This window comes from Pocillopora damicornis, chromosome 6 (assembly GCF_964200805.1).
Source record: "Pocillopora damicornis chromosome 6, jaPocDami1.2, whole genome shotgun sequence".
Classification (NCBI taxonomy): domain Eukaryota; kingdom Metazoa; phylum Cnidaria; class Anthozoa; order Scleractinia; family Pocilloporidae; genus Pocillopora; species Pocillopora damicornis.
The window spans coordinates 8113371-8138661 of NC_142675.1; the positions used below are offsets into that span (position 1 = coordinate 8113371).

Sequence of the window (25291 nt, forward strand, 5' to 3'; positions counted from 1 at the left end):
CAAAAAAACGAACAAAAAAGTGAATTACACACTTGACTCTTAAAATCAATTGATTCCCCCTCCCCCCTTCGTCTCCCTATAATCCGTACACCCCTGCATCCCTCCATTTAACTTTCCCTCTCGTAACCAGAGTTCATCTGAGGCGTCCCTCTGACCTTAGGTTTACCTTTGCCAACATCGTAACTTTAGTACATAACAAAGCTAGTTGTTGTTTCCACTTCGCGTTGGTGCAGTAGCTTCTCGGCTGATTTTACATCGGGGACAAAACTAAAAGTCTAAGAGACGTTTTTAGATGACATGCTTTAAAGATATACGAAGGAGCTGATATCAAGATTGAGGAAAATTATTCTCTAAAAACTGTATTCAAATTGACTTTCCCGCACTTCTTGGTATCTACTGACTGAGTTTGCGCGTCTGGATTGCGTTATTATTTCACTTTTAACCCGCTTGACTTCCGTTTCCGGCCCCAGGATCATGGGTACTCTCGTGCATCCCCACAGGGAATAGATCAGCGGTACCCGACCTTGATTATCTTGATTATATTTAGTAGCCCTGGAAAAAGAATCCACGGTTGTTATACAAGAAAGAGGAGTTGAAAACTGTCTGTTACAAGTTATTTTATATTTGCGTGACTTTCATTTAGCTTCATACTTTCGCGTGATCGATATCGGTGCCAATATTCTCATTGGACACATTCGCAAGTTTCACGGATTGTTTAATCTGAATGGAACGTTTCTCCGGAAGAAAATTTTTTATAATCATGCAAATGTCCATGATGTTTAGCATAAATTGAGTTTTCTTCCATAACTCGCCACGTTGTTTAGACAATTTTGCCGACTACGGCCGTCAATTTCACGAAGATGACCGTGACACTCGGTCCCAGTCTCAAAACGAAGAAGAGCTTTTTCGTCCATCCCTTCAAGTGACTTCCGTAAGTTTTAGGCGCAACCTTCCTCATTGAAGCATCAGCAAAGGTCTGATAGGATGGTGTCTTTGCGTGGCTATGAAATTTACTCACTCTTTCTTCTACTGGTAAAGTTGCACGGGTCAGGTAAGTGTGAAAATTATTCTCCCATACAAAGGATTTTACGGTTTTTTTTCACCATGTGCCATTTTAAGCTTAGACATCGAAAACGCCGACCCTTTATTTCTAAGTGTGATGTTCGTCAAAATGATTTTCAGACTCCAAGGTGGCTTTCAACAGTTCTTGTGTTTCAAAATTTAGGTATATTGTTGGGATTTCAAACCCGTGATAAATGAGGTCTGAATAACTCTGATGCGATAGAAATCAAGAGCAAAGGATTTTTATGCTTTTAAGTGTAACAATACCATACGTTCGCTGTAGAATTTAACATCGAAATTGAAACTGAGAAGTGCAATAATTTTTTTAACTAGTATGAGTCGTCTTCTTAGCCATGAGAAAAGTTACTGCTTTGTCAGGTAGCTTTCCAATACAAACATGATGGCTATGCAAACCCAGAAGAGAGTTAATTGTCATTTGTAAATTAACTCTCTTCCTTGCCATCCATCACTCACTATTGGGAAGAGCTGTCACTAATTTTTCCTCTCATTATTGGTGCAAATAATGACCTCAGCAAGGATAATTTCTGCTAGCTAAGTTGAGGGTGACTTTTCCTCCAAGCAGCAATCATGTAAAGAAACTACATAATACACTTGAATGGAGAATTGAGCAGTAGAGTGTATTTACTCATACCTTCATGTATGATTTGTTTAGTTGACCGGGTTTTAGCTTCATGCACAAATGATTGTGGTATCCCGAACTGGTAGTCATGAATGACTTATTTTGGTTATATATTTAAAAACAGTTGAAGTTTTACCTGGACCAAACTTTTTGAAATAGGTGTAATATTTGCTTATCATATACATACTGAGATTTACCTCAAGCCAACTTAACAACAACAGCAACAACAACAACAACAACAACAACAAAAAGGATTTGTAATAAACTGCACAAATTCTGGTAGGTAGGATAGTTTTTCTCACAAGTGACAAATGAGCATGACTGACCAATCACAAGTTGTAGATGAAATTTTTGACCAGTGCAATAGCATGGGTTTTTTTTTGCCTTTGTGGTTTTGGGGCTTGCCAAAGTGAATGAAAGTGAATGTCAGCAAGGTTTGCTGGTTGCAAGCAACTGTAGAATCATGACATAAAAACAAGAAGTCAGCTGTACTTCGTGAAAATTGAAAATTATTCTGATTTTGTCTCATGCTAACTGATTGCAATCTTTGCTCAGATCTATGCTTTGATGAATCCCTGACATTTGTAATCTGGGAAAATTAGAGTGGAATCTTCTCCAAAATGGTACAAAGGACTTAAATTTCTAGTTTCCCACTCAGTTAAGAAAGCATTACAATCCACCTTTGCAATTTGATTCATGCTCATTTGAATGAGCAAAAATTTATGTTTCAAATTGGCACCATAATTCCCATGGTATCAACAAATGCTTTTCATTCAACTAATTTATTCCTAGTTTTTGTCATATCTTAAAGTTCCCAGCAGTAATGTCAGCAATGTAAATGTCGCATATAAAACATACACAAACTGTATTTCCTCTAATTACATTGTTTAGTTTGCATAATATATGATTTTTATCCACTCATAGCTTGTTCCTCACTCGTTGTTTCATTTTTCTCAACTTGTGAATAGAAATTGCATGCACTCAATAACTATGAGGCATTTATATTTCTTACATGTCCCAACCATATTTAACCATTTTTGGAACTCAGTCATACAAATTAAAATATCATATTAAACTTGGTAATGTATTTGCTCTAAAATTATTGTTGTTTTAAGTGGAGACAGACCCTCTGAGTGAATAAACCAAAATTTATATAAGTTTAAGAGGTTACAAAGATGCTGCCATTTAATGGCTGGTGGTCCCAAGGAGTATGAACCAACCAGCCTGTCTCAGACTTCCAATACTGACATGATAGTGAAAAAAGGCAAGAGCAAATTTGGCTTTCAGGGTAAATCAAGATTCTACCAAATCCAGTTTTTTTTTTAAAGACATGCTTCACACAAGAAGTATATTTAGTTCCTGTCTTGCTATCCTGTAGATAAGTAGAACATTAAGGTACAAAAAAACGATGAATTTCATCTTTCACTTGTATTACAATGTAAGAAAAATCTAATTTTTTGTGTAAGAAATTAAGGTTTGAAAGGCTAGTCAATTTTCCATTCAATGCTATCAAAGCACATTTGGTTGCTATTTTTGCATTTTTTGTGACAGCTGCTTCTTTGATTGAAATTATGTTTTCTTAGCTTACCACATCAAAGTGGGAAGCCATTTTGTTGTTGTGTGATGCTTCAAGCTGAGGTGAATAGCTGGTGGCTAACCACCAGTGAGGCACTTGGCAATCATTTTATACAAAAGCACTTAAACAAATCCGCCATAATTTTCCATTATCTACTTAAAAAATAGATTCCATGTTGCTGTGCACCTGCTTGGTAATAGATCACATGTGATGTTAGAATATGGTAGGAACAAAAGAGTGGCACATAAGATGGAGCTTAGCTAGTTCCAGGCATTCAGTTAAGAAAACAGAGAAAAAGCAAACAGTGAAGCAATAGTAGAGGAGTGAAAAAGTGAGGGAGACTACAGCACTGTTTACTATTAATAGTGCTATGTTTTACTTAACTGAATGCCAAAAACAAGCTAGAGGCAGTTGATTGTGTCACTGATGTTCTTGGCACATCTTGACGTTCTCTGTGATTTTTAACTGTACAGAGTGTCAGCAACATGGAATCTATTTGTTTTCTTTAATGAAGAAGCAAAAATTGTTAATGGTGACATCACCTATGCGTTTGTCCTCCAATAGTTCATAAGTACATTAAAGAACCAATCAAAATGCATGTAGAATTCAGCTTATTGTGTATAACCTTAATGATGGTAGAAAATGGGGTCAAATTCTATTCAAAGCTACAGTAAAGGAGGCGCAGTACAGGTTTTGAACATTGTTGACATCCTTTCTATGACCAAGGTTATAGACAATAGAAAATTGTGTTTGATTTCTTTTTCATTTTGATTTCTATAACATTGGAATTTTCATGCCAGTAACATGTGACATGATTGATTACTGCATTGCTGTTTGTGCTGTTGTTGTTGTTTTACACTGTGTTATGTGATGATTTCAACGACAACTATACTATAAGTATAACTGCTCACTCAGGTGATTATAGAGATGTGCATACTCTGATTGGTTGAGGATTGCATCATATCTTGCTATGATTGCAGTTTGCAGGGATAGCAAGAGTGCTAAATTTTGAAATGGCTGCCTTGCGTTCTGTCAAATGCAATAGAAGAAAAGTACATTGTGAAAAGCACAAAATATACTAAAAGATTAGCAGAACAACAGGGATAAAGTTATTAAAAAAATAAACCTCTTAAAACTGCTTGCTGATCTTGATATAGGTAATCAACACAATTGTAAAAAAAATGTGCGCAATGTTTTCTCTATTTACAGAATTTATACATGTATCAGAATTCAAAAGCAAAGGGAATATCATTGAATAATATTCACTTCACTTTCCACAAATATTTGTTAATTTTTATTCACTGTTATGTCATTTACCTTGTTTGGACAGTGGAACACACTAAATATGCTTTGGTTATACGTCACAGAACAGAGCAAGAATAGGGAAATAAGTGATGCATGTGATCTTTGATTTCTTTCCAAGTTTTAGGCATAATTTTTTTCAGCACTGAACTTAATAAAGCCCACAAGAGTTTTGTTCTGGTCATCAAGAACACTTAGATGGTATCTTTTCTGCTGATTTCTTCTTTCATGCACATCATATGTGATGGGTATGATGCTCAGGTCATACAAATTTTCAAAAGCTAGAAGCCACAAGACTAGAAATTGAATCAAGTGGAATAATAAATCCCTCGATCGATGGTATAACATATACTGTAATCTGTGTGGACATTTGCACACTCCATTTTCCACCTCTCGAGTTATTCATCAACAAATTTCTTAAAGTGTAACTTTTTTAAGTTTTGGAAATTCACTAAGACTGTACACATTCAGAAAATGTAACCTATCAAAAATGCTTTTCAATAAGCACAAATAGTAACACATCACTGTTACTGAACCTTATTTCTTAGCAAATGAAAGTATATTTCAAGCTGATTGATATCAGTTAATACCAATGTAGTGGTTATTTACACTGTCTTATTGTTGTTACTGCTTACACTAAAATTGCATGTCTTTGTAGTGGACTTTATATAAGCCCTACTGCCTAAATATTATCCTTACACATGTAATTAAAAGGCTGAAAATATTATGTTTATGATTGTCTACTTTAGAGGGTGTGGATGTGCATTTCACCCACGAACCTTCTAAGCCAAGCTACTTTGAAAATGGTAGTGATGCCAACCTGGAGTGGGACTACACTGATCCACAAAATGTCATTCAAAGCATTGTTTATCATGTTTTGGTGAATGGTGCATTAGTCAAAATGTTGGTTAATGACAGTCATGGTGTCCATATTCATCCTGATATTCCTCCATCTTACAAGGGCAGAGTTAAAATTCAAGGAAGAGCTACACTGGTTATCAAGAACATCAACCCTGGGGACAATACCAAATTTAGATGTGAACTCAGAGGAACTATTGACACGTTTGCAAGTACAGTTCAGCTTATTGTGGCAGGTACGTACAGACATAGTCATCAATAATCAAACATAAATCAAATGCATTCAACTCATGTCTCTCATATTTCTTAGATCTGGAGAAAGTAAACAATAACATAAAGTTGCGCAAACTTTCATATGCAGGGCTGAAAGTAGCCAGCTAACCTGACTTTTGGAAACGCTTAAGTGCTATTTTTACTTGGCATGAGACACTGCACTCCTAAAAGGAGAAACGAAATTCTACCATCTACTTTGCTGTTTCTCATAAGTAAAAAAAATCAAAGAGTTATCAGAGAGTTATAATTGCTTTATTCTTCTGGCACGGCAATTAGTGGGTTGCTCTGTTATGCATGGATAACTATTATTAATTAGAGTGCTGAGATTTTCTCGTAGCAAAGCTGTCAATTAAAAATGGTCAGTCAATACTAGAAACAATCCGACTGGTCGCAAAATAAATCAATGAAGGAAAATATTGTAGGAGAAATCACAGACAGGATGTGAAATTAAATTTGTGTATAAAAAAAATGATATTACATGTACATTTCAAGTCTTTTAAAGAGACTTGCCAAAGGGAGTGAAAGTCAGCATTGCGTCGTTCACTGCTTTCTGAGGATTCTGATCTTCATGGTTTGCGGATGTGAATTTCATCAACAGATTGGTGACTTCTTGTAGTAATTTTTGACACTAAGAAGCTGGTCAAGCATTATAACCAAGGAACCTTCACCTCCCACTTTGGCTTATGCCCTCTCTTTGAGTGACTGGTGGTATACTCAGCTCGAGTTGGAGGTGGGGGCGGAGAATTTGTTTCTGCTGTTTTTATTTCTTTCGCAGGATCTTTATTTCCTCGTCGTTTGGTCGTTTCCTGTCCAAGGTTCCAGAGTCAAGTGACTCTAAATATAGAAAAAAATGTGTATTTGTGAACAAATTTAATTTAAATCATTTATTTTTGGGTAATGATGCATTCTTGAAGCCTTACGGAGCTTATCACTTTGAATATCGTGGCCCACAGAGGTGACCCCAAATTTTATGATGTCACAAAGTGACTGTTAACTCTGCTAGATTCTAGTCGGGTATGATGTCTATTACGGACTCAGGAAAAAAGTTTCTTTGCTAATGTCAAACAAGCTCAAATTTTGTTTCGATTATTACAAAGAACTGCTTAGCGTGAATTTAAGCCGCCTTTTTGCTCTCAAGTTTTTCTTACCCAATATTCTGGGTACTGCCTGTTTTGCATTTCACCAAAACTAAGACTGGACCATGTTGTATAAAAATATGATGGTTTACTTGTCTATTCGTTTGCTATCAAGTGCCTCTGTTTGCCTCACATTGGCTAAGGCCGATTTCACTTAAGGTTTAAGGACCAACTTAAATTATCTCGCCAGAAGTTTTGGGACCATAAGTGTTGGGAAGTAGCAAAATGTTCAATAAAATAAGTTTAAGCACAAATTGTTTACATTGGTCTCCATTCAGTCCATTCAGTCCATTCTTGATGCTGGAAAGTAATTCGTTTTCTTTGCATTTGAAATGGGCTTAAGAAAGTTTTCTTTGTGGGTTTAATTCTTCGAAATGCGGACGAAAAGTCCAAAACTCTCCATTCTGCAGACTCCCTTTGCAGAACAATAATGACGAACAATCAAATGATTTAATGTTTGACAAAGGAATGATCAGTACAAGGAGATGAGTAAGGTCTTTTAACTTTAAGTAATGGGCAAGCATCATTCAGCATGCCACTGGTATATTTTTTTTATGGCGAAGAATCCATAGTTTCTCTTTCATCAAAATTTCAGTTGCCTGGGTGGAGGATGTCTTCCGTAGATCCTTTGTCAGACCAAGTTCCAAGTTGAATGTGGCTTGATTGGCTCTGTTCCTATTTGTTTGAGCAGGAGCAAAAATTTTATCCATAAAATGGAAGTAGCTGAGAAGCCGGAGTCCTTAGCCTAAAGAATGACTTCCTGAATTAGCCCATAATTCCCTAGGCTTGGGCTCTGCTTTATAATTTTGCTTGTGAGCAAGTTCTCCAGTAGCTAGTGCCAACAGATTAACTTGTGCTGAATGAAGTTTGAGCCTCCATATACTTGTTGGTTGTTGAGGACCAATTACTGGCTGCTTTCGTCTATTTTATTTAAATTGGGTAAATTTTAAGACTCAGTCCAAGTAAGATTTGCTACGCTATACGAGGGATGATATAATCTCTTTAACCTTTCAGAGGCACTACTTATAAACATCTCTTTAAGAGGAAAATATCACTTTGAAGGATCCCCAGTCACCATGGCCTGTGAAGCTACTGGGAAACCACTGCCGGATGTGGCATGGATTAGAGATGGAGTACTGGAAAGTTCAGGGAAGAAAGCTACGTTTTTAAAGTTCGATGATATAAACAGAATGGATGCAGGACAATATACATGTCGAGCCAATAACTCAGTGGAAGTCACTTCTATTGACACATCAATTGTAGTTCAGTGTAAGTATGTTTTAACCTTAATTTTCTATTTCTGGATTTACTTTATTTACAGTGCGAATGTTATTGAGGTGACAGTTACCCAGAACTGACAAATCTGTTCAAAAGTGAAAGGAAACAGAATTCCACATCAAATCCTTTTCAGCTTTGTATGCATTGGTCCCAATTATTGGTTAGGACAATTAAATTTACGTGGAATCATTGCTCGTGTTATATTACTTAGAAGGATGCGACATTTTTTGCCAAGTCATTGCTTCAGTTGGACTGTGTTTAACTCAGAAAATGGCTTAAAGCCATTTCCGAATCATTGTGACAATCCAACACTCACTCCTTTCGACTGGCGCACAAGGTTAGTGCATATTCTGATTCTGTGTGAGGACTTTTCGTTGGGGCTTAATTGAAAGCTGAGAATCGGTTAAAATTCTGTCAGCTGAGAAATTACATGTTTTTTACTGATAGCTGAGATCAGGTAATAGGTGCGAAAATCGGCTGAAACTAAAACTGCATACCTAAGATTTGCGCACATATTTGCATGTGTGACATTCGAGATATGTTATTTCAGAGCGAGAATCCATTTTGTATTTAATTATTCGAAAGCCCTGCCACCTTATACTAAATACTCAACTGCTACATAGCACAAAAGTGACGGACTGTACTATGGAGCGATCACAAGCTTCACTTTTTTTTCATTTAAATACAGGGAAAGGAATGATAAAATGTGCACTTGGGTAATTGATTTCTATGACTTTCTGGTTTTGGAGGTTGTGTAACCTGCAAGTCCTATAACGCTCCCCAATGAGACATACCTGATTGTTTTAGCGTTCACATTTGCGCAGGTATTGGACCGCTGTTGTCAGGAGCTGATTAAAAGCGAGCATGTACAGCATGCTAATTTCTAGATTTTTAAGTCACTCGTCGTTAAAAAAATTACACCGGACATGCCGTCTTGGAGTATACCACATATATATAAAACATGACCTGTTACAACTTAAAGTTCAATACAAAGCCAGTTTAGTGCGGTCCACATCTCACCCCATCATCATTCATTTTTTCATTTTAGTGGCTCACGGCCAATTTGATTCAGTCATGGTTCTATTTATAATTTGGAAAGCTTTCTGTTCTTATTAGGTAAAGAACAAAAAAACAATCAAAACAAACAAAAAACTAATCAAAACAAACAAACAAACAAAAACGACGTAAATGTCCAGGAATGGCATTTCGCCCAAGCCAATGAGATTGCAGCATTGGGGTTTGCTGCTCTCACCAATCACATCATGGCATTAGGTTTTCAAAAGAAAGATATGAAGTTTTTGCTGATGGAGTTAATTGAACCCGTTAAATTCTGGTGGACACTGGCTGCTCATCTTAATATAAGTAAAAATATTGTGACAGAATTTACAATTTTCAATTTTTAAAAAAAATATTTACGACAGAATTTGAAAACATCTTAGCAATTATACTAATAACAGCAGTTATTCGCATCAGGCCCGGTGAATATTGTTGAATAATCACTTCAACCTCGTCTTCAACAATATTCACTCCACCTTCGGCAAATAAATATGAAATGTACAGTACTGTGCAAAAGTAACGCGAGGGAAATGCGCGAATTTCGCTTTTTGTTCTAGTGAACTTTCGTCGAAATTCCGTGCGAAGGTTCGAGTGACAATTTGAGGCTTTCTGAGCAAAAGTTCCGTTAAACAAAGAGGGCTATATCGTCGAATTTTTCCTTTGAAACAAGAGTTCGGTGAAATTTCGTGATGAAAGCGTCAGTTTACTGCTTGGATAGACAAGAATCTTAAGATTCCGAAGAAGGGATCAACTCTACCTCCTTCGAAGGTGATGTCGAATCTAAAATCTAATGATCAATACCCATAATTAAGTATTGGTTGTAAATGAGAGTCAGCGTCAAATCATACCAACATTGAAAATATTTATGTTTGCTGATACTTACTTTTCCTTTAGGTTTTTTCTGTTTTTTTTCCTTTTTGTTTGTAACCTTTCTTTCCCGCTGTTTCATTTGTTTTTGCCAAGGGTGACTCTGGAATCTGCGAGTAACATCAAAACGTATCAAAATCTCTTCAAGTTAACAAGCATAGGTGTTTCAAACTTAAAGGCAATTTGTTGAACAAATACTTAAAAATTTCCTCTTTGCTCTTGTTTGGCGTGGCGGCAGGTCGCTCCGTGTGAAAGTTTGCTGAACCTCCACTTCCAGTTGGTAGCAATCCACAACTGCCATGTGCTCCTTACTAGTTTTCACGAGATCATTTTTACTTTCTGCCCCTCTTTAAGCTGGAACGAATTGATGATTGTTGAATGGTAAATGTCTGAATACTGTTCACGCTTCCAGATGAATCTAGCAACTTCGTTTTCCATGATAGATTTTCAATTTTAATGGTGGTAATAAAAGTGGCTGAAGCGTACGATTTTGAGCTTTTACACTTCTCTTACGGCTAAGTCTGATCGAAAGGTCTGTAATCTGATTGGTCTCTTTTAGTTTACATTACATGCAAACTACCTTGTTGTTTGCAACTTTACGTTGACAATAATTAAGTTTGGCGTCCGTTCGCGTGCTAATTGTTGTTAAAATAATTATAATGACGTTAGACACGCGTAGGCGTTTTTTGGTAAAAGCATTTTTCCAAGCCTTTATTACTTGGTAGTTTTGTCTCACTGAAGTCGTTTAAATTAAAAAAAAAATGCATGTTGATAATTCTGAACTCCCCCGGAAAGTATTATTATTGCTACTGGCAGATAATCGAAAGCAGTTTTTCTTTGTCCTGCTTCATGATGACGTTAGTTTCAAATCCCGAGAAAAAAGATGGTGTTTTGAAGTAATATTTTCAAAGTTTGATCCGTTTGCCAGTGGAGACTCCCAGAAGAAAGCAAGTTGCTCTCTGAAAAATTTCGCCGTGTTTGTGAGCACCCTTAAAACCAAAAATTAGTTAAACTTTAAGATCTAACCTTACAAATGATACAAATGTCATTCGAACTGATGACGAATCCCAGAAATAAGAACGAAACTCATGTCACCGGTTACGTTGCCATTCTTTGTGATTTACACAATGAAAGGACGCTAAGTCCGTTTCTGTGAACTTCACTGTATTTATACGCTCTTTTTGTGTTGCAATGTACTACTATATCTTAGCTTTCATTCTATGTGAATTTCCTGCGGTTCAATAAACATTGGCGAAAATCACTTGGCCAAAATAACCTGACGAAAATCACCCTGGTTTCGCTTTGCGCAAACTGATCATAGTCTTCGTGATGTCAACACATTATATTTCATTTAACGGTTAACGTTCCATAATTGAGTGGCTACGTACAGTGTAAGAGTTATTTTCTTTTCCTTTTTTCCCTTTTCGTTTCGCTTTACGGAAACTGATCATAATCTTTGTCGTTTCTGCTGTTTTCTTTCATTTAACAATTTTAGTGAGAGAAACGAAGTTTCTCAATGATATCCCACTATTTAACTATCAATATTGTAGAAAATTGTTTGTGATACAAAGATCTTATTGGTCATTGACCTTCATCAGATCTGATGGCTTCTAAAAAAGCCATTTTTAACGACCTGCAATGCAATGTCAACAGAAAATTAGGTGGAGCAGGCCGCGGTGGCTCCTAACAGAGCCGTTTGTAATATTTTGTTTCAGCACCTCGAACCTCCACCGTAGCTGGAACAACCTTTGCCAAACATGATCTATGTATTTTGCACGCTTCTCCGGCGTGATCTTCCTCTCCCAGAACTTCTTTATACAATTTCCATGTTCCTGCTTGTTGTGAGGTTTTACTTTTAACTCGAAGTAGAACTTGAGTTCACGCCACAAGGTTTCCATGAGCTTAAGGTCAAAACTCTCCAGCGGGAATACGCCACCAGCTGATTTTTTTCCTCCCAGAATAGAGCTTGCACTCGCCTACATGTGTGCTTCAGGTCATTATCCTGCATGAACAGGTGCTCGGAACTTTAATAATAATGATAAACGGATCAAGCGTCGTCTCTAGAACATTGCAAAAGAGATCAGCATCCATGATGCCATCAAAGATGCAAATCTTGGTGGCACTATGTCAACTGATTCCCCCCACACATGAACATTGAGTGGATGCTTCGGTTTCGGCTTTCGCTTTGTGGGTTCGTCCTCCATTCTGAAGCACTTAAAACTATACGATGGAAGGGAGATCACTCGTCGCTGAGAATCATGTTGTGGAAAGTGTCGCCACTCTCTAAGATGCGTTGAGCGAATTCTAGACGTTTGGCTTTGTTGGTGTCACGAATTCAGTAGCTGACAATAGGCAGTCTGCTGATTCCAGCCTTGCTGCTCTCACGCTCTCGTACCGTGGACGAATGACGAGAATTCCTCGTTTTGCCAGCCTCTTAACTTGACGGGCGCCAAGCCCTGTTTTAAAATAAAAATTTAAAGAACAGAGGAGTAGGTTCTGGCACCCTAATCAGTCCATGTTATCTCTTTAGTTGAAAATTGTATTTTATAATTCTCAAAACTTTTGAAACCCGCATCTGAAATAAAGAAAAAGCTCCACGGGCCCGTTAAACTACCTGGACTTTCGATGAACGGGCCCCTGGTGAGAAAGCTGTCCTCTTGCCGTCAATATCCTGGGAATTATGGTTAGAGTACCAAGGTAGTGCTCTCCGGGGCCACAGCCAATATATATAACTATCTGAAGCCGGTTTCAGGTGTCGCCACATTTGACTTATTTTGGGCCATAGAAACCCGATCAATGTTCAATGCACTCCTCCTCCTTTGTCTTTCCAGCTGAGAAAATGTGGCAGAGTTTTACCGCCAGCTTTAAAGTAGCGAAAAATTCAGCTCAACAGTGTTTACAAGACTTTCAACCTTTCCGTCAGACGCACAGCAGTCGTAGTGAACAGCCATATAACAGCCTCCATGATCACTTGCAACGAATTTCTCACTAGCACGTTCAGTTACTGTAATATCCGGTCTCTCTGTACAAATAAACAAATATTCCTTCAATTGCAAAGGGTGAAGTCAACTTTTTATCTTGTTCAGTTAAGCTCTTTTTCAAATAAAAAATTTGTTGGTCGTTTTGTTGCAGGCAAATTCTGAGATGAAATGAATAGCGTTAATTTCACTTTCATTTAGGTCTTCAGCCAATGAAAATAAGGCCTCTTGATGTAAGGAGGAAATGCTTTAGAAAAAAAGTTGTTCACAAATGAGTAGTTACGCTTAAGTTTAGTTGCACTCGTCTCCTGGCTCAAAATTAAGGATTTTAATAAAAATATTTTCACGAGCGACAGCGTTTTTATGTCCGTTAAGACATAAAGCTGGGCTTGACAAATTGCTCATTTTTAATAACAGACGATTTAAAATAGCTATCCTAGTAACAACATAGCTGGTCTTATTTTTCTTGCTGCAGTAATGCCATTGTTTTTCAGTGTGCAATGTGTAAGTTAAAGTATTTTGCTTTTAGTCAGCATTCTAACCATTGGTAGATGACTTGCTACAATTTTACAAAAGCGTTATATTTTCTGCTCAAGGCACTCCATGGACTGATACAAGATTAACTTTTCCTTGTTGTATTATTATCCAACCTCTAGACAGGCGAAATGTATGAGCGATGAAATCTCTGAGATGATTTGATTTAAATTTTTAGACAAACCTGAAGGTGTGAGGCTCACTACCAATGCTGCACAAAATACCGTCACTGAAGGAGACACTGTTTCATTCAAGTGCATAGTTACGGCTGCTGTGCCACAAGTGTCAATTTACAAGTTCTATTTTAATGGCAGCCTCCTAAGTGAGAACAGCAACAGTGACTATACTCTCCATAACGTCAATCGATCTCAACACTATGGCGAGTACAAATGTATCCCACATAATGACGTTGGAGATGGAGCAAAAGCCACTGTGAGACTTAACATAAAGGGTGAGTAGAAACATCTTTGAGCATTTTCAAGAACTTTGGAATTATAATCTAAAACGGGAAAAATGTGTTATACCAGTTTACATTGCGTCAATAAAACTTCCCACTGTGAATCATTGCAACTCCGAACAGGAAGGAATGGAGACCCTGGTGATGAGGTTGACGTGTTGTGCGTGGCGATCAACACATGTGCTAATTAGCAGTATTCTCAAGCTGAAGAAGACTATTGTTGATGTTCCTGATGTTTCGAACAAATTTTCAAGGCTAGGGAATGATGTAGTGTATGATGTCAGTATCAGTTGAACTGATATGTTATCGAAATGAATAAAAATATTGGTTTGCGAAAATGAAACAAAATTTAAAAAAACCACAATGAACAACCCTGAGTTAAGATATCACCAGTCAATTATATGCTGCCTTCAATCCCAGTAAGCTTGGGAAACTGTAAGTGGTGTTTGACTTCACGGTCCAATACGAATGCAGGAGACTTTGACAGAGAAGTGATCGACACGTTATTGAAGAATTTTTATGAGGATGACTGTTTGAAAGCGGTGCAGTAAATTGAGAGATTTGGGTGTCCTATTGTCAACAGGTGGATTTCGATTGACTTAATGATTGTGTGACAGGAGGCAAGTCCTCTAAACCATTCCAACCTCAGACAGAGCTTCGTCAATTTTGGATTTGGATTTGAATTCTAGTGTACTTCGTATCGAAATAACCCCATTGGTTTTCAGTGTAACATGGAAAGCGACATGTTTACCTTCAAGATGGTACCAAAGGATGTCCATCACACAAAGAGGATTCTATCAGTGACTAGCTCCATTTATTATCCACTTGCCATAGTATCACCAATCACCTTACCAGCTAAAAAGCTCCTTCAAGATCTCTGCAAACAAGGACTCACCTCGGATGAAGAGATAATGGGAGAGAAATCTCAGTTTTGGAGACGATGGCTATCTAATTTACCAATGCTTTCAAGTGTTGCCTTACCAATATGTTTGAAAGCGATCGACTTTGGCCGGGTACAAAATGCAAAGCTTCACCAATTTGCAGATGCCCCTCAGATTGCTCATGGGACTGTGTCATATGCAAAACTCTTCAATGAAAATGGCCGTACCCACTGCAGTTTCCTCGCCGGGAAATCTCGCGTAGCTCACGTGAAACAGATGACTATACCCAGATTGGAATCGTCAGCCTCTGTTTTAGCTGTCAGAATGAATCAGACGTTACAAGAAGAATTTCAGTCAAAAGTTGACTAGACAGTTATTTGGTCAGACTCCACAGCTGTCCTCCAATATATCAAGAGCAATGAGACAAACGATTCTACATGTTTGTGCCCAATTACCTGGCAGTGATACATGATGGCTCAGAACCTTCCCAGTAGAACTATGTTCCAACAAGCATCAACCCAGCTGACGATGCCGGCCGAGGACTTACGGTAAAGGAGTTATTAAAGAGGGAAGTTTGGTTCAGAGGCCCTAAGTTTTTGTGAGAAAGTGAGACATCGTAGCCCACCCATCCAGTCTCTTCAGTCAGCATTTCTAAGTAAGACCTAGCAGTCAGAGGTCAAACTCGAATAGATCCACTCATGGAGGATAAACGACCACTGAACCTAATAGTTCTGCAATATTCGTCATGGTCTGAGCTTAAAAAAAAGAGGGTTGCTTGGCGTCTGAGATTTAGGAAAAATTCCTCAAGAGCAAGAGGTGCTTAGAAGAGGACCCTGTTGATCCATTACCTTGTGGAGGGCTGTCGATAGACGAATTACGATATGCAGAGGCTCAGATCATCACATACGTGCTAAAATTAGCTTTCTCGCCAGTGGTTAAAGCCCCCCCAGACTTGAGCCTAGAAGAATCAGAGAAGCGTAAATTGAAGATTATTGGCTCATTTGGTTCAGTGTACAAATTTAGACCATTTCTGGACGGAGCAGGAATATTGAGAGTTGGTGGTCGGCTTCAAAATTCTTCATCGGATTACCAATCGAAACATCCATTGCTGTTACCATATGAGCACCATGTTACCAAGCTGCTCATTACGGATGTTCGTGAGTCTGTGGGTCATCTAAGTCAAGGATATGTCCTGACCAGCTTGAGACAACAGTACTGGATCTTCAAGGGACGGGCTGCTCTTTAAAGAGTGCTCAGTAACTGTTTGATATGCCAAAACAAAATGCTGCAATTGATGTTAGATTTACCTGGCAACAGGCTTGTTCTAAATAAACCCCGTTTTCTAACGTTGGCATAGATATCTTCGGCCCACTTTACGTGAAGCAAGGCAGAAGTACAGTTAAAAGTTATGGTGTCTTTTCTCTTAACTATCCGAGCAATCCACATTGAAGTGACCGAGTCTCTCGACACAGATTCGTTTATTTTCCATGTAGCTCTGTCGTTAGTCTTGTTGTCATATTTGTACTTAGATATTTGTATCAATTATTTATTTTCAGTCATATCACATGTACACAACTACACATCTACACATCTTTACATCTACATCGTCCATCGGGTGAACAGATAAGCTGTGCATTCTGGCGCTCCAAAACCTTTCCCATTTTACTTGGAAAAGCACTTTTTTCGATATTAGAAGAAACCATTAGGCTTCATCTTAAAATTAAATAGAGTTAATTATTAATATATATATAATATTAACATATTAACACTTGACACTTTGTCACTTGACCTTTATTTCAAACTTAGCCCTCTCTGTAGTTCTTTGCCATTTTTGCTGCTTTTTAGTGATAGTGTTGACAATGATAATAATTACAATCATGATGATAGTTATAAAAATATCATTGATAATAATGTTGGTGACAGTGATATTAATAATGATAACAGTTTTAGGAAGTGTAGCCTATCATACCCAGAACCTCCGTGAAAAACAATATTTCAGCGAATGTATTATTATTATGAAGTGGTTTGAGGTTGGTATGATGATTAATTAAATATAAAATTTCTTGTCGATCATTTGAGTCATATTTTGATTTTCCCCAGTTCAAACAATTTCAAGTACAGTTGCCACTTCATCCCAAACAACTCCTTCAGGTAATTAACGTTTTTTTTATGGGCGTTTCTTCAACCTCCACTTAAAACTATGTCATCATAATAGCATGCTCTTTGCTGTTACGAAATGAATTTGAGTAAAAGACAAAAAGTGAATTAAGTCACTAAAAGTCTGGAACTTAGCGAAGGACTGTAGACTCACAAACAGTCATAACACAGACTGCTAAATCTATATCAAAATTGGAAAATTTGTTTGCAAAGTTGTTACTTTTCCGTAATAAACTTTCACCTAACACAAACTTATACGATTATGTGAATCTCGTCAGGTGTCGTGCAGCGACTCAAAAGATCTTTATGATTAAAGGGCTATACCTTCTACAATTGAAGGATTAAGAATAAGCATAATTATAGATGTATAAAAGCATTCTTTTTATTTCTCTAAAGACTCATTCTAGGTGTGTGTTAATGAATATTTTGAGGCATATTACGCTGGCCATCCTCAAACACAAGTAACTTAATTCATGTGGCTCCGCACAACTATTTTTCAAGTAGGGTGGGGGGGGGAATGAACCACAGTATTCGTTCAAAAAAATATAATTCAATCCCTCTGAGGGCCTACTTACACATGTTACAAGTTTCTGTATCAAATATTAAAACATTGTGATCAAGGCTAATCGTAACATGTTTATGCTATTGCGTGCACTAAAACATAAGTTTACTCTCAAGCTTAGTGGCACACTCTGTCAGAACGATCTCTGCTTGAATTATTGGATTATGTTCAAACTGAATTATTGTTAGATGGAACCACTTCTCAGCAGTTTTTGTGAATCAAGGCTCTTCATGTTTTTCGTAAATCTAAAAGAACACGGCTTTTCTTTAGCTTCAGAAAGTACAGATGTTTACCTGACAGCGACAATACAGGGGAACTGTAGCACACGTTCAGAAGTTGCTGCGAAATTTCCAGAAATGGTTAGATAATCTACTTGATCCTTATACCGGAGTGTATAGAATTCTGCCATAACATTTATCATTAAAAGGGAGTCTTAATAAATCTGCTCTTGAACGAAATTTCAATATTTTTGGTAAAACAAAATGACATTTTGAACGATCTTCAATTATGAAACAAGTACTCGGACTTACATTTTCTCTTTAAATGTCCTTCTAGGCTTGTCAAATTGCCTTTAAGTTTGGCTGCTCATCCGCCAACACCGTGAACACGAGGTAAGGTGCAGTTTGTCTCAACACTGAAACAACAAACCTTAGTTTATTACATCAAAAACGCTCTTTTGGTCAAATATCAACGTATTTTAACACTTAAAAGTCACCAAAGTACAAATAGAATGCCGAATAGAGCACCGTGCTGTAAAGAGCAACAAATATTAGGAAAAGGTAATGCGATAATATTTCCAAAGTTGACAAATGTTTGAATAGGTGAAGAGTGTAAAAGCGGATGAAGAAACTACTTGCAAACCTAAATGAACTCTTCCCACGATTTCTTTTTGTTTAATACCGACTGTATAATCAGTCATAACTTATGAGTCTTACTCTTTTCGGCACGGTGTTCAATTCGGCATTTTACATCCTTCCCCCCCTACCAAGGTGTGGCAGTGTTGTTCTCGACTTCATGATGAGGTTCAATCGAAGTGTAGTCGTCAGCGATGTTTTGACTGTCCTGTTGGATGCTGCAAGGCAAGAGAAATTCGGAGGTTTCAAAGTCGATCCAGAATCAATTAAACAAGTTTTTATAACCACAGACGGCTCGGAAAGCACAACAAAAAGTATGTTTTACAAAGAAATATAATTGTTAAATGTTTACACGTATTCGTCCGAAGATGGACATTTTTAATTGTATTCCGTATCTGTTTAATTAAACAAGTCAATTCTGTGAGTCATATATTTCCAAGTTTTGTTTTCGTCTCTTTTGTTGTTTCTATTATATTAAACAAAATCTTACTCTTAAAAATTATTATAGAGAGAGTAGCACCTTGCTTTTCCTTAGCCAATTCGAGTTAACGGTTTTCGTTCTAGAGCATATGCTATGTAGTGAGAGCAGTATACTGACCACGATCACTGTAAATGTTGTTTGAATGTTACCTGATCAAGCTTTGTAAAATGAATCATTTTAGGTCCTGAGGAATGTAACTGCCCATCTAACAACGTCTCGTTAGCCATAAATGGGGTTCTTGCCTTCATAATCGTTCTTCTAATTATTTACATAATCTGGCTACATAAGAAAGGTAGGTAAAAAATTCATAATCTATGATAGAGGGTTTGGCTGCAAGATTCTTTATTAAGCAAAAGCAAATCTTGACCCACATTCACATCATTTGCCTTTTTTTCCTTTCGTTCTTTTCCAGGCGCTGTAGGGAAGCAGAGGTAAGAATTTGCTGCCACTTGGATTGTGTCGATGTAATGTAACAGATATGGTATCATCTTATAACAAACTTCCATTTAAAACTGATGAGATTCTCAGCTCGTCATAAATATTTGTATGCTTTCTCAATTGTAGGACTTATGAAGATGAAAGAGGTGTTTCCTACGTAAGTTACAGCTAAGACATTGAGGTCATGTTAGTGTGGCCTGTAATTATGTAATCTCACTTTACCTCTACTCTCTAGAGGGAAATAAACGCTTGTAACAAATAGGAAGGAAAAAAGGTGTAGTTCTGCCAAAAAGGCATAATGCATTAATAACAGGTACAATAGAATATAGGAAGAAGTTTGACTCGATAGGGTCTTTGTCCTGGGATCATGTCCTTTACCAAGCTGCTCCATCGATTTTCCTTCGGTTGTCCCTGGTTCAACTGCGTGGTTTCACTTCATAGATCGCTAACTGGTCTGCACCCGGTTGATATTTGTTTTGTAAATATTTTTTTTTTCACGCCGTTTTGGCCGTCTGTTTATCTTGATGCCTTATTTTCAAAGCGTTAGTCCAGGAGCTTAGTACAGCAAGGGTTTTTTTTTCGTGTGTGCATTTGTCAAGCAATTGCACTACCAATCGACGATCTTCATGTTGCAGTTTGTAGCTGCAACGAATATGCTATGAACCTCGATCACTGCATTGGACATGATAGTTTCAATGGCAGAGAACAAAGTGTTAGTAATAATAAATATTAGTAATATTTAAGGACAAGAGATTATAAACTATTAATAATCTCTTGTTATGAAATAATATAAACGCTTGTCCGATGAAAACGGGTGAACTGATTTTTATAAAAATGTAGGAAATTGCATTGGGATTAATAACAGATTTGTATATGAATACCTTAACGGTATGTTGGTTTAATAGAATGAAACAGGATTAGAAGATAGCGAACCAAGTCTGCCCGATTCAGCAAAACTCACCCAGCCTCCTGCGGAATACATGGATCTCATAGAAGTCAACAAACATGATAGAAAAGCACAAAGTACCGCTTCAGGTGCTGATTACGTGCCTCTTCATCCGTTAACACGCTGCTGGGAAGTTCCAAGACACCACGTGATCATAGAAAAAATTATTGGTACAGGTGCTTTTGGTCAGGTTGCCAAGGGAACAGCAGTAGGACTTCGAGGGAGTCCTGAAACGACCACAGTGGCTATTAAGATGCTTAAAAGTGAGTTCTTGAACTGTAAATTGAATGAGAGTCTTGGCCTACAGTCATATACTGTTACCGGGTTACCGTAACTTTTTAGCTATTTGTGATTGGATAAGTTATGTCGCTCTTTCAACATTTTGCATATTATTCCCATAAACCAAATTTTACTCCTTCTTTTAACGCTCCAGAAAACGCTACTGAATCGGACAAGAGAGACTTGATGAAAGAACTTGACACAATGAAGCAGCTGAAACCACATCTTTACGTCATTAAACTTCTGGGATGCGTTACAGAATCTGGTAAGCTTTGATTATGGGGTCTAATTTTGCTGTACACATTTTGCATCTGATTTACTCTGTAATGCCTTCTCGTCATTGATAATTTGCTTCAGTGGAAGATTCACTGCTTCACAATTGCGCACAACAAACAACGCATATGGTAATTTTATCCTTTTTTAGCTAACAGCGACGCTCTTGGATTTGCTGATAGACGAAGACCAAATATTTGCCATTGTACAAGCCATCCTGTTGTATAAGCAGAATCGCTTTTTCTAAGGGAATATTTGATCTGTACCTTCTTATGAGATCGTTACAAAGTTTTCCAGCTTTTCATCGTAAAACTACATCTTGTTTTCGTGCGATTTCTTCAAATGTATTGACCCTGACTGCTATTTATTTTTTTTACTTATTGCTAATTTTTTTAGAGAGAGAAATATCTAAATGAAACTGTTTAATTTCCTCAGAACAGCTGCTGGTTTTGATTGAATATGTGCCTTTTGGGGATCTGCTGGGTTACCTGAGAAAGAGCCGTGGATTAAAAGACACTTACTTCCAAGACCCGGAAGTCAAACCACAAACAAATCTGACGTCACAGCAGCTGATGAAGTTTGCTTGGCAAATTGCTGATGGAATGAGTTATTTGTCCTCAAAATCTGTAAGTTAATTAAAAAGGCACCAAAGAAAAACAATTCTAAAACCTTCTTGTACGATGTATCGTCATGTTAAGCTATGTCTTGCATAGGAAAATACGTCTTCACAAGATCACGCCCGGGATATCCAAACGTATTCTTACCGTCTCGTTGAGGCTATTTCTTTAGGGCCAGGAACCCTACCAATTTTGACGTCATCACCTAAGTTATATTTCAGTGTGCGAATGGCGATATTTGTGCATCGTTGCAAGTGTACCTCATCGAAATAAAATATCTGGGTTTTACTCGTGTAGGCAAAGGCAGAGACGTGAATGGATAGGATCTTTAATTCAGCCTAAACTGAGTGTACAACGAATATTCATTTTTATAATTAGTGACAAGAAAGAAAAGGAATCAAAACTTGAAATTAAAAAATTCGTCTTTGGTTGCTAAAATGCTACATTACAGAACCCTACTTCGAATAAAATCTTCAGATAAGCTTTCTATGTAATAATTATGAATTGCAGAAATAAAGTGGTTTGCTTCTCTTTGGAATATGGAACAGCGATTATAGTAATTTTAATTTTCTGCCATCTGGAATAAAGAGAAATACACACACCATATTATGTCGCTGGATATTTCTATTTTCCTATCTGAACCATTTAATTTCAGTTCTTTTTCTTCTGGAATCGCTAATTTTAGCTCTCGGATCAATGCTTTCTAGATCATTCACCGAGACCTTGCGGCTCGTAATGTGTTGGTTGGACATAAGGAAACTTGTAAAGTGACAGACTTCGGAATGGCAAGAGATGTGCAGCAGGAAAATATTTATGAACGAAAGACTAAGGTATTCAAGAAAGAGGGGAGGTGGGGGCGGTACTACATATCGTTCAGTTTAGTGATCTTTCACAATCATTGTACTCCTGATTTCGATGACAAAATCCTTGGACGGGACCGTAATGAAAATATTAGCCTTACGTATACGAGTATAATTTTGAATATTACTGTCTTTGACCGGTCGCTTCCTATAATTTTTTAGCTGTTTCACTAAGTGATATTTGAAATCTTTAGGGCCGTCTTCCCGTGAAGTGGACAGCTTATGAGGCCTTGATGTATGGTAAATATACCACCAAAAGTGATGTGTAAGTATACCCGATTATTACTCGTAGCAATTTTCCAACATGTTTCACCAATAGAATAAGAGAGAGGGTAAGTTTTGGGCTCGGTAAAGAAATAGAGAAAGATGTTTTTCATCCTCTCACGAGCGTTGGACAATGAAAAAATTCTTGACTCCCCATGAGGAATCGAACCTCAGACCATCGGATTCCGCGCTCCGATGGTCATACCACTGAGCCACAGAGACTCTTCAGTGAGTGAGGTTTATTACTAAGTTCATATGACACGCGTCCTGCATACTGCAAGGATCAGCAGTGTCGATATAGAGTCATGTTTGTACATAAAAATAAGAGAAAGAATCGGAGCGCGGAATCCGAAGGTCTGAGGTTCAATTCCTCGTTGGGAGTCAAAATTTTTTCTTTGTCCCACACTCGTGACAAGACGAAAAAAATCTTTCTCTAAGTGTTATAAATTTTAACTAGTACATGAATTCTATGCTTTGTCAAAGAGTACTTGTATTTTAATTGTCGTATATGATGTTAATGTCTTCAGTCACCCAATATATATTTGTTTGATTTGTCTTTCCGCAGATGGAGTTACGGAGTTTTGCTGTACGAGATTTTCACCATAGGTAACATCGAATGGAAATTTATAAGGCCCTGTAGATGTTTTTTGCTATATACCATGTTTAATAAAGCAATTTAACGTGTTCAGTTAGACAAACGTAATGAGCTTCAAACTACATCAAATGACCTGGACGGCGTTTCAGTGAAGGTCGTTTTTTCGTCACATTTATATTTCGATGGTCTTATGGTTCTTCCAGGTGGTTCACCTTACCCACGAATGGATGGAAGAAAAATTGCAAACTTACTTCAGGATGGATACAGGATGCCTAAACCACAACACGTCGATGAAGAATTGTAAGTGTTTTTTCAATTCTTTCTCTCTCACCCTACAAGGAAACGTTCTTTAAATCTCTAACAAATCATTTGAACAATACCAGGTATCAGATTATGATGAAATGCTGGAAGAATGACCCAGATGCAAGACCAACTTTTACTGAATTGAAAAATCAGCTTAAGGACATGGAAACCCTACACAAGGTGAGAATTTTGATCAACATGAAAGTTTCTTTTCACGTTTGACCGACTGGCTTAGGCTCAGCTAATTAGGGTTTTAAACATATTAGCGTTTAGCTTGGATAGCGTGATTTTTACGAAGTTGGGATTGCATCTTCTTGTTATGTCACTGAAGCTAGCACTCCACGAAAAACGGGGAAGAAGCGAACTAGAATGCCCCTGCTACAATTGACTCATTGTGGTTATTTAAGAGATGGTAGGATTATTGCAAAACTGCACTGAGACGCGCAAAGAGTAGCAGACGACGACGCCATAAAATACTTTATTGAATTTGTTTTGGTGTGAAAAGCTGACCACTTGTGAGGATAAACGCTTATGACGTAAGAGGAACACTTTTTTAATGATGCTGATTATTATATTTTTCTTTTCTGCAGAAGCTGATCAACATGACAATGTACGACAAGCAGTTGTATGCAAACGTCGAGGATTTAACAGTGTAGTTAGATCATAGATTTCCGCGGTAAATGACTGGCTAACAGTTTGAACACTTTGCCTCAGCAAGTTTCAGGGATGAATCATCTTTGCCTTACACGCTTACTTGGTAGAAAAAGCCATTTTGTATTAAGAAATTAGGCTGGAACGTTATGACTCAATTGATTTTATATTCTTAAACGCTGTAACGCTTTTATCAGTTTACTGATAAAGTATACTCTCATGTTCTCTTTAACATGTTTAGTACTTACACGTATGCTCGACACAAGCGTTTGAATTCAGTTTATTTCCTGGCTCAATTCTGAAAGGCAGGACAGCGCAAAAAAAAAGCCAGTTAACTAGATTGATGAGATCTAGCTCAGATTGCCATAGTTGTCTACAGTTTTAGTAAATTGCTGAAAAAATTGTTTTGCCGCAAAACCCGCTTGATTTTAGGAAAGCTATCCGGCGCATAAAATGCTTTCCCTAAGACCGCATTAACCTGCGATATCAACTCGAAATACTTTTACACTGAAAGTATTGTTAATTGAAAATTAACGTTATCCTTATAGAAAAATTATACTTGGCACATTACTTGAGCAATCGTCTTAGCTTTGAATCAAAGTGCTTTGTGAGCAAACTCGTGAATTGACAGATGACTTGCATAATTTTTTGGATTATGTTTAAGGTTATCTGGCTTAGGGAATTTTGTGGTTGATTGTCATATTTAGAGTACGAGCAGTAGTTCAGTGTTCGCTAATGTAGCAAATCAAATCACTTTGGTCGACAGAAAAATATTGGTTTCAGAATGAATTTGTATAAGCAATAGTGTCAATTACGTTGGTTGACAAGCGGCCTAAAAACTGTCTGCAGTTAATTTTGATCGTTCACAAAAAGTACATAGAAAGTTAAAACGTGGAGTATTTGGTTTACAGTTAAACTGAACGATGTAACTTTTATTCATTTAATATCCGAATTTTCTCAAACAAATTGTTCATAGTAAAAGAGCGAGCGAAGTTTTAGTTTAAGTTCTACAACAAATTTGCTCTCACGGTGAGTCTTTCCGAGTCCGTTCAATTTGGACATTTGTACCGTAAATTGCACAATAGAAACTGAAGGAATTTAATGAATAAAGGC

The 25291-nt window shown here is 37.4% G+C and overlaps 1 protein-coding gene across 1 annotated transcript; it reads left to right on the forward strand.

The window, feature by feature from the left end:
- The first annotated feature begins 984 nt into the window (after positions 1 to 984).
- LOC149043757 (uncharacterized) lies at positions 985 to 25291 on the forward strand. The gene is made up of 20 exons (XM_089210559.1): positions 985 to 1051; positions 5330 to 5674; positions 7862 to 8116; positions 13739 to 14011; positions 16999 to 17049; positions 17888 to 17976; positions 18173 to 18228; positions 18607 to 18785; positions 19134 to 19244; positions 19365 to 19383; positions 19517 to 19547; positions 20296 to 20599; positions 20770 to 20880; positions 21324 to 21514; positions 22213 to 22335; positions 22560 to 22630; positions 23195 to 23235; positions 23428 to 23524; positions 23608 to 23707; positions 24118 to 25291. The coding sequence occupies exons 1-20, from the start codon at positions 985 to 987 to the stop codon at positions 24181 to 24183; spliced, it is 2580 nt and encodes an 859-aa protein (XP_089066685.1). The 3' UTR covers positions 24184 to 25291.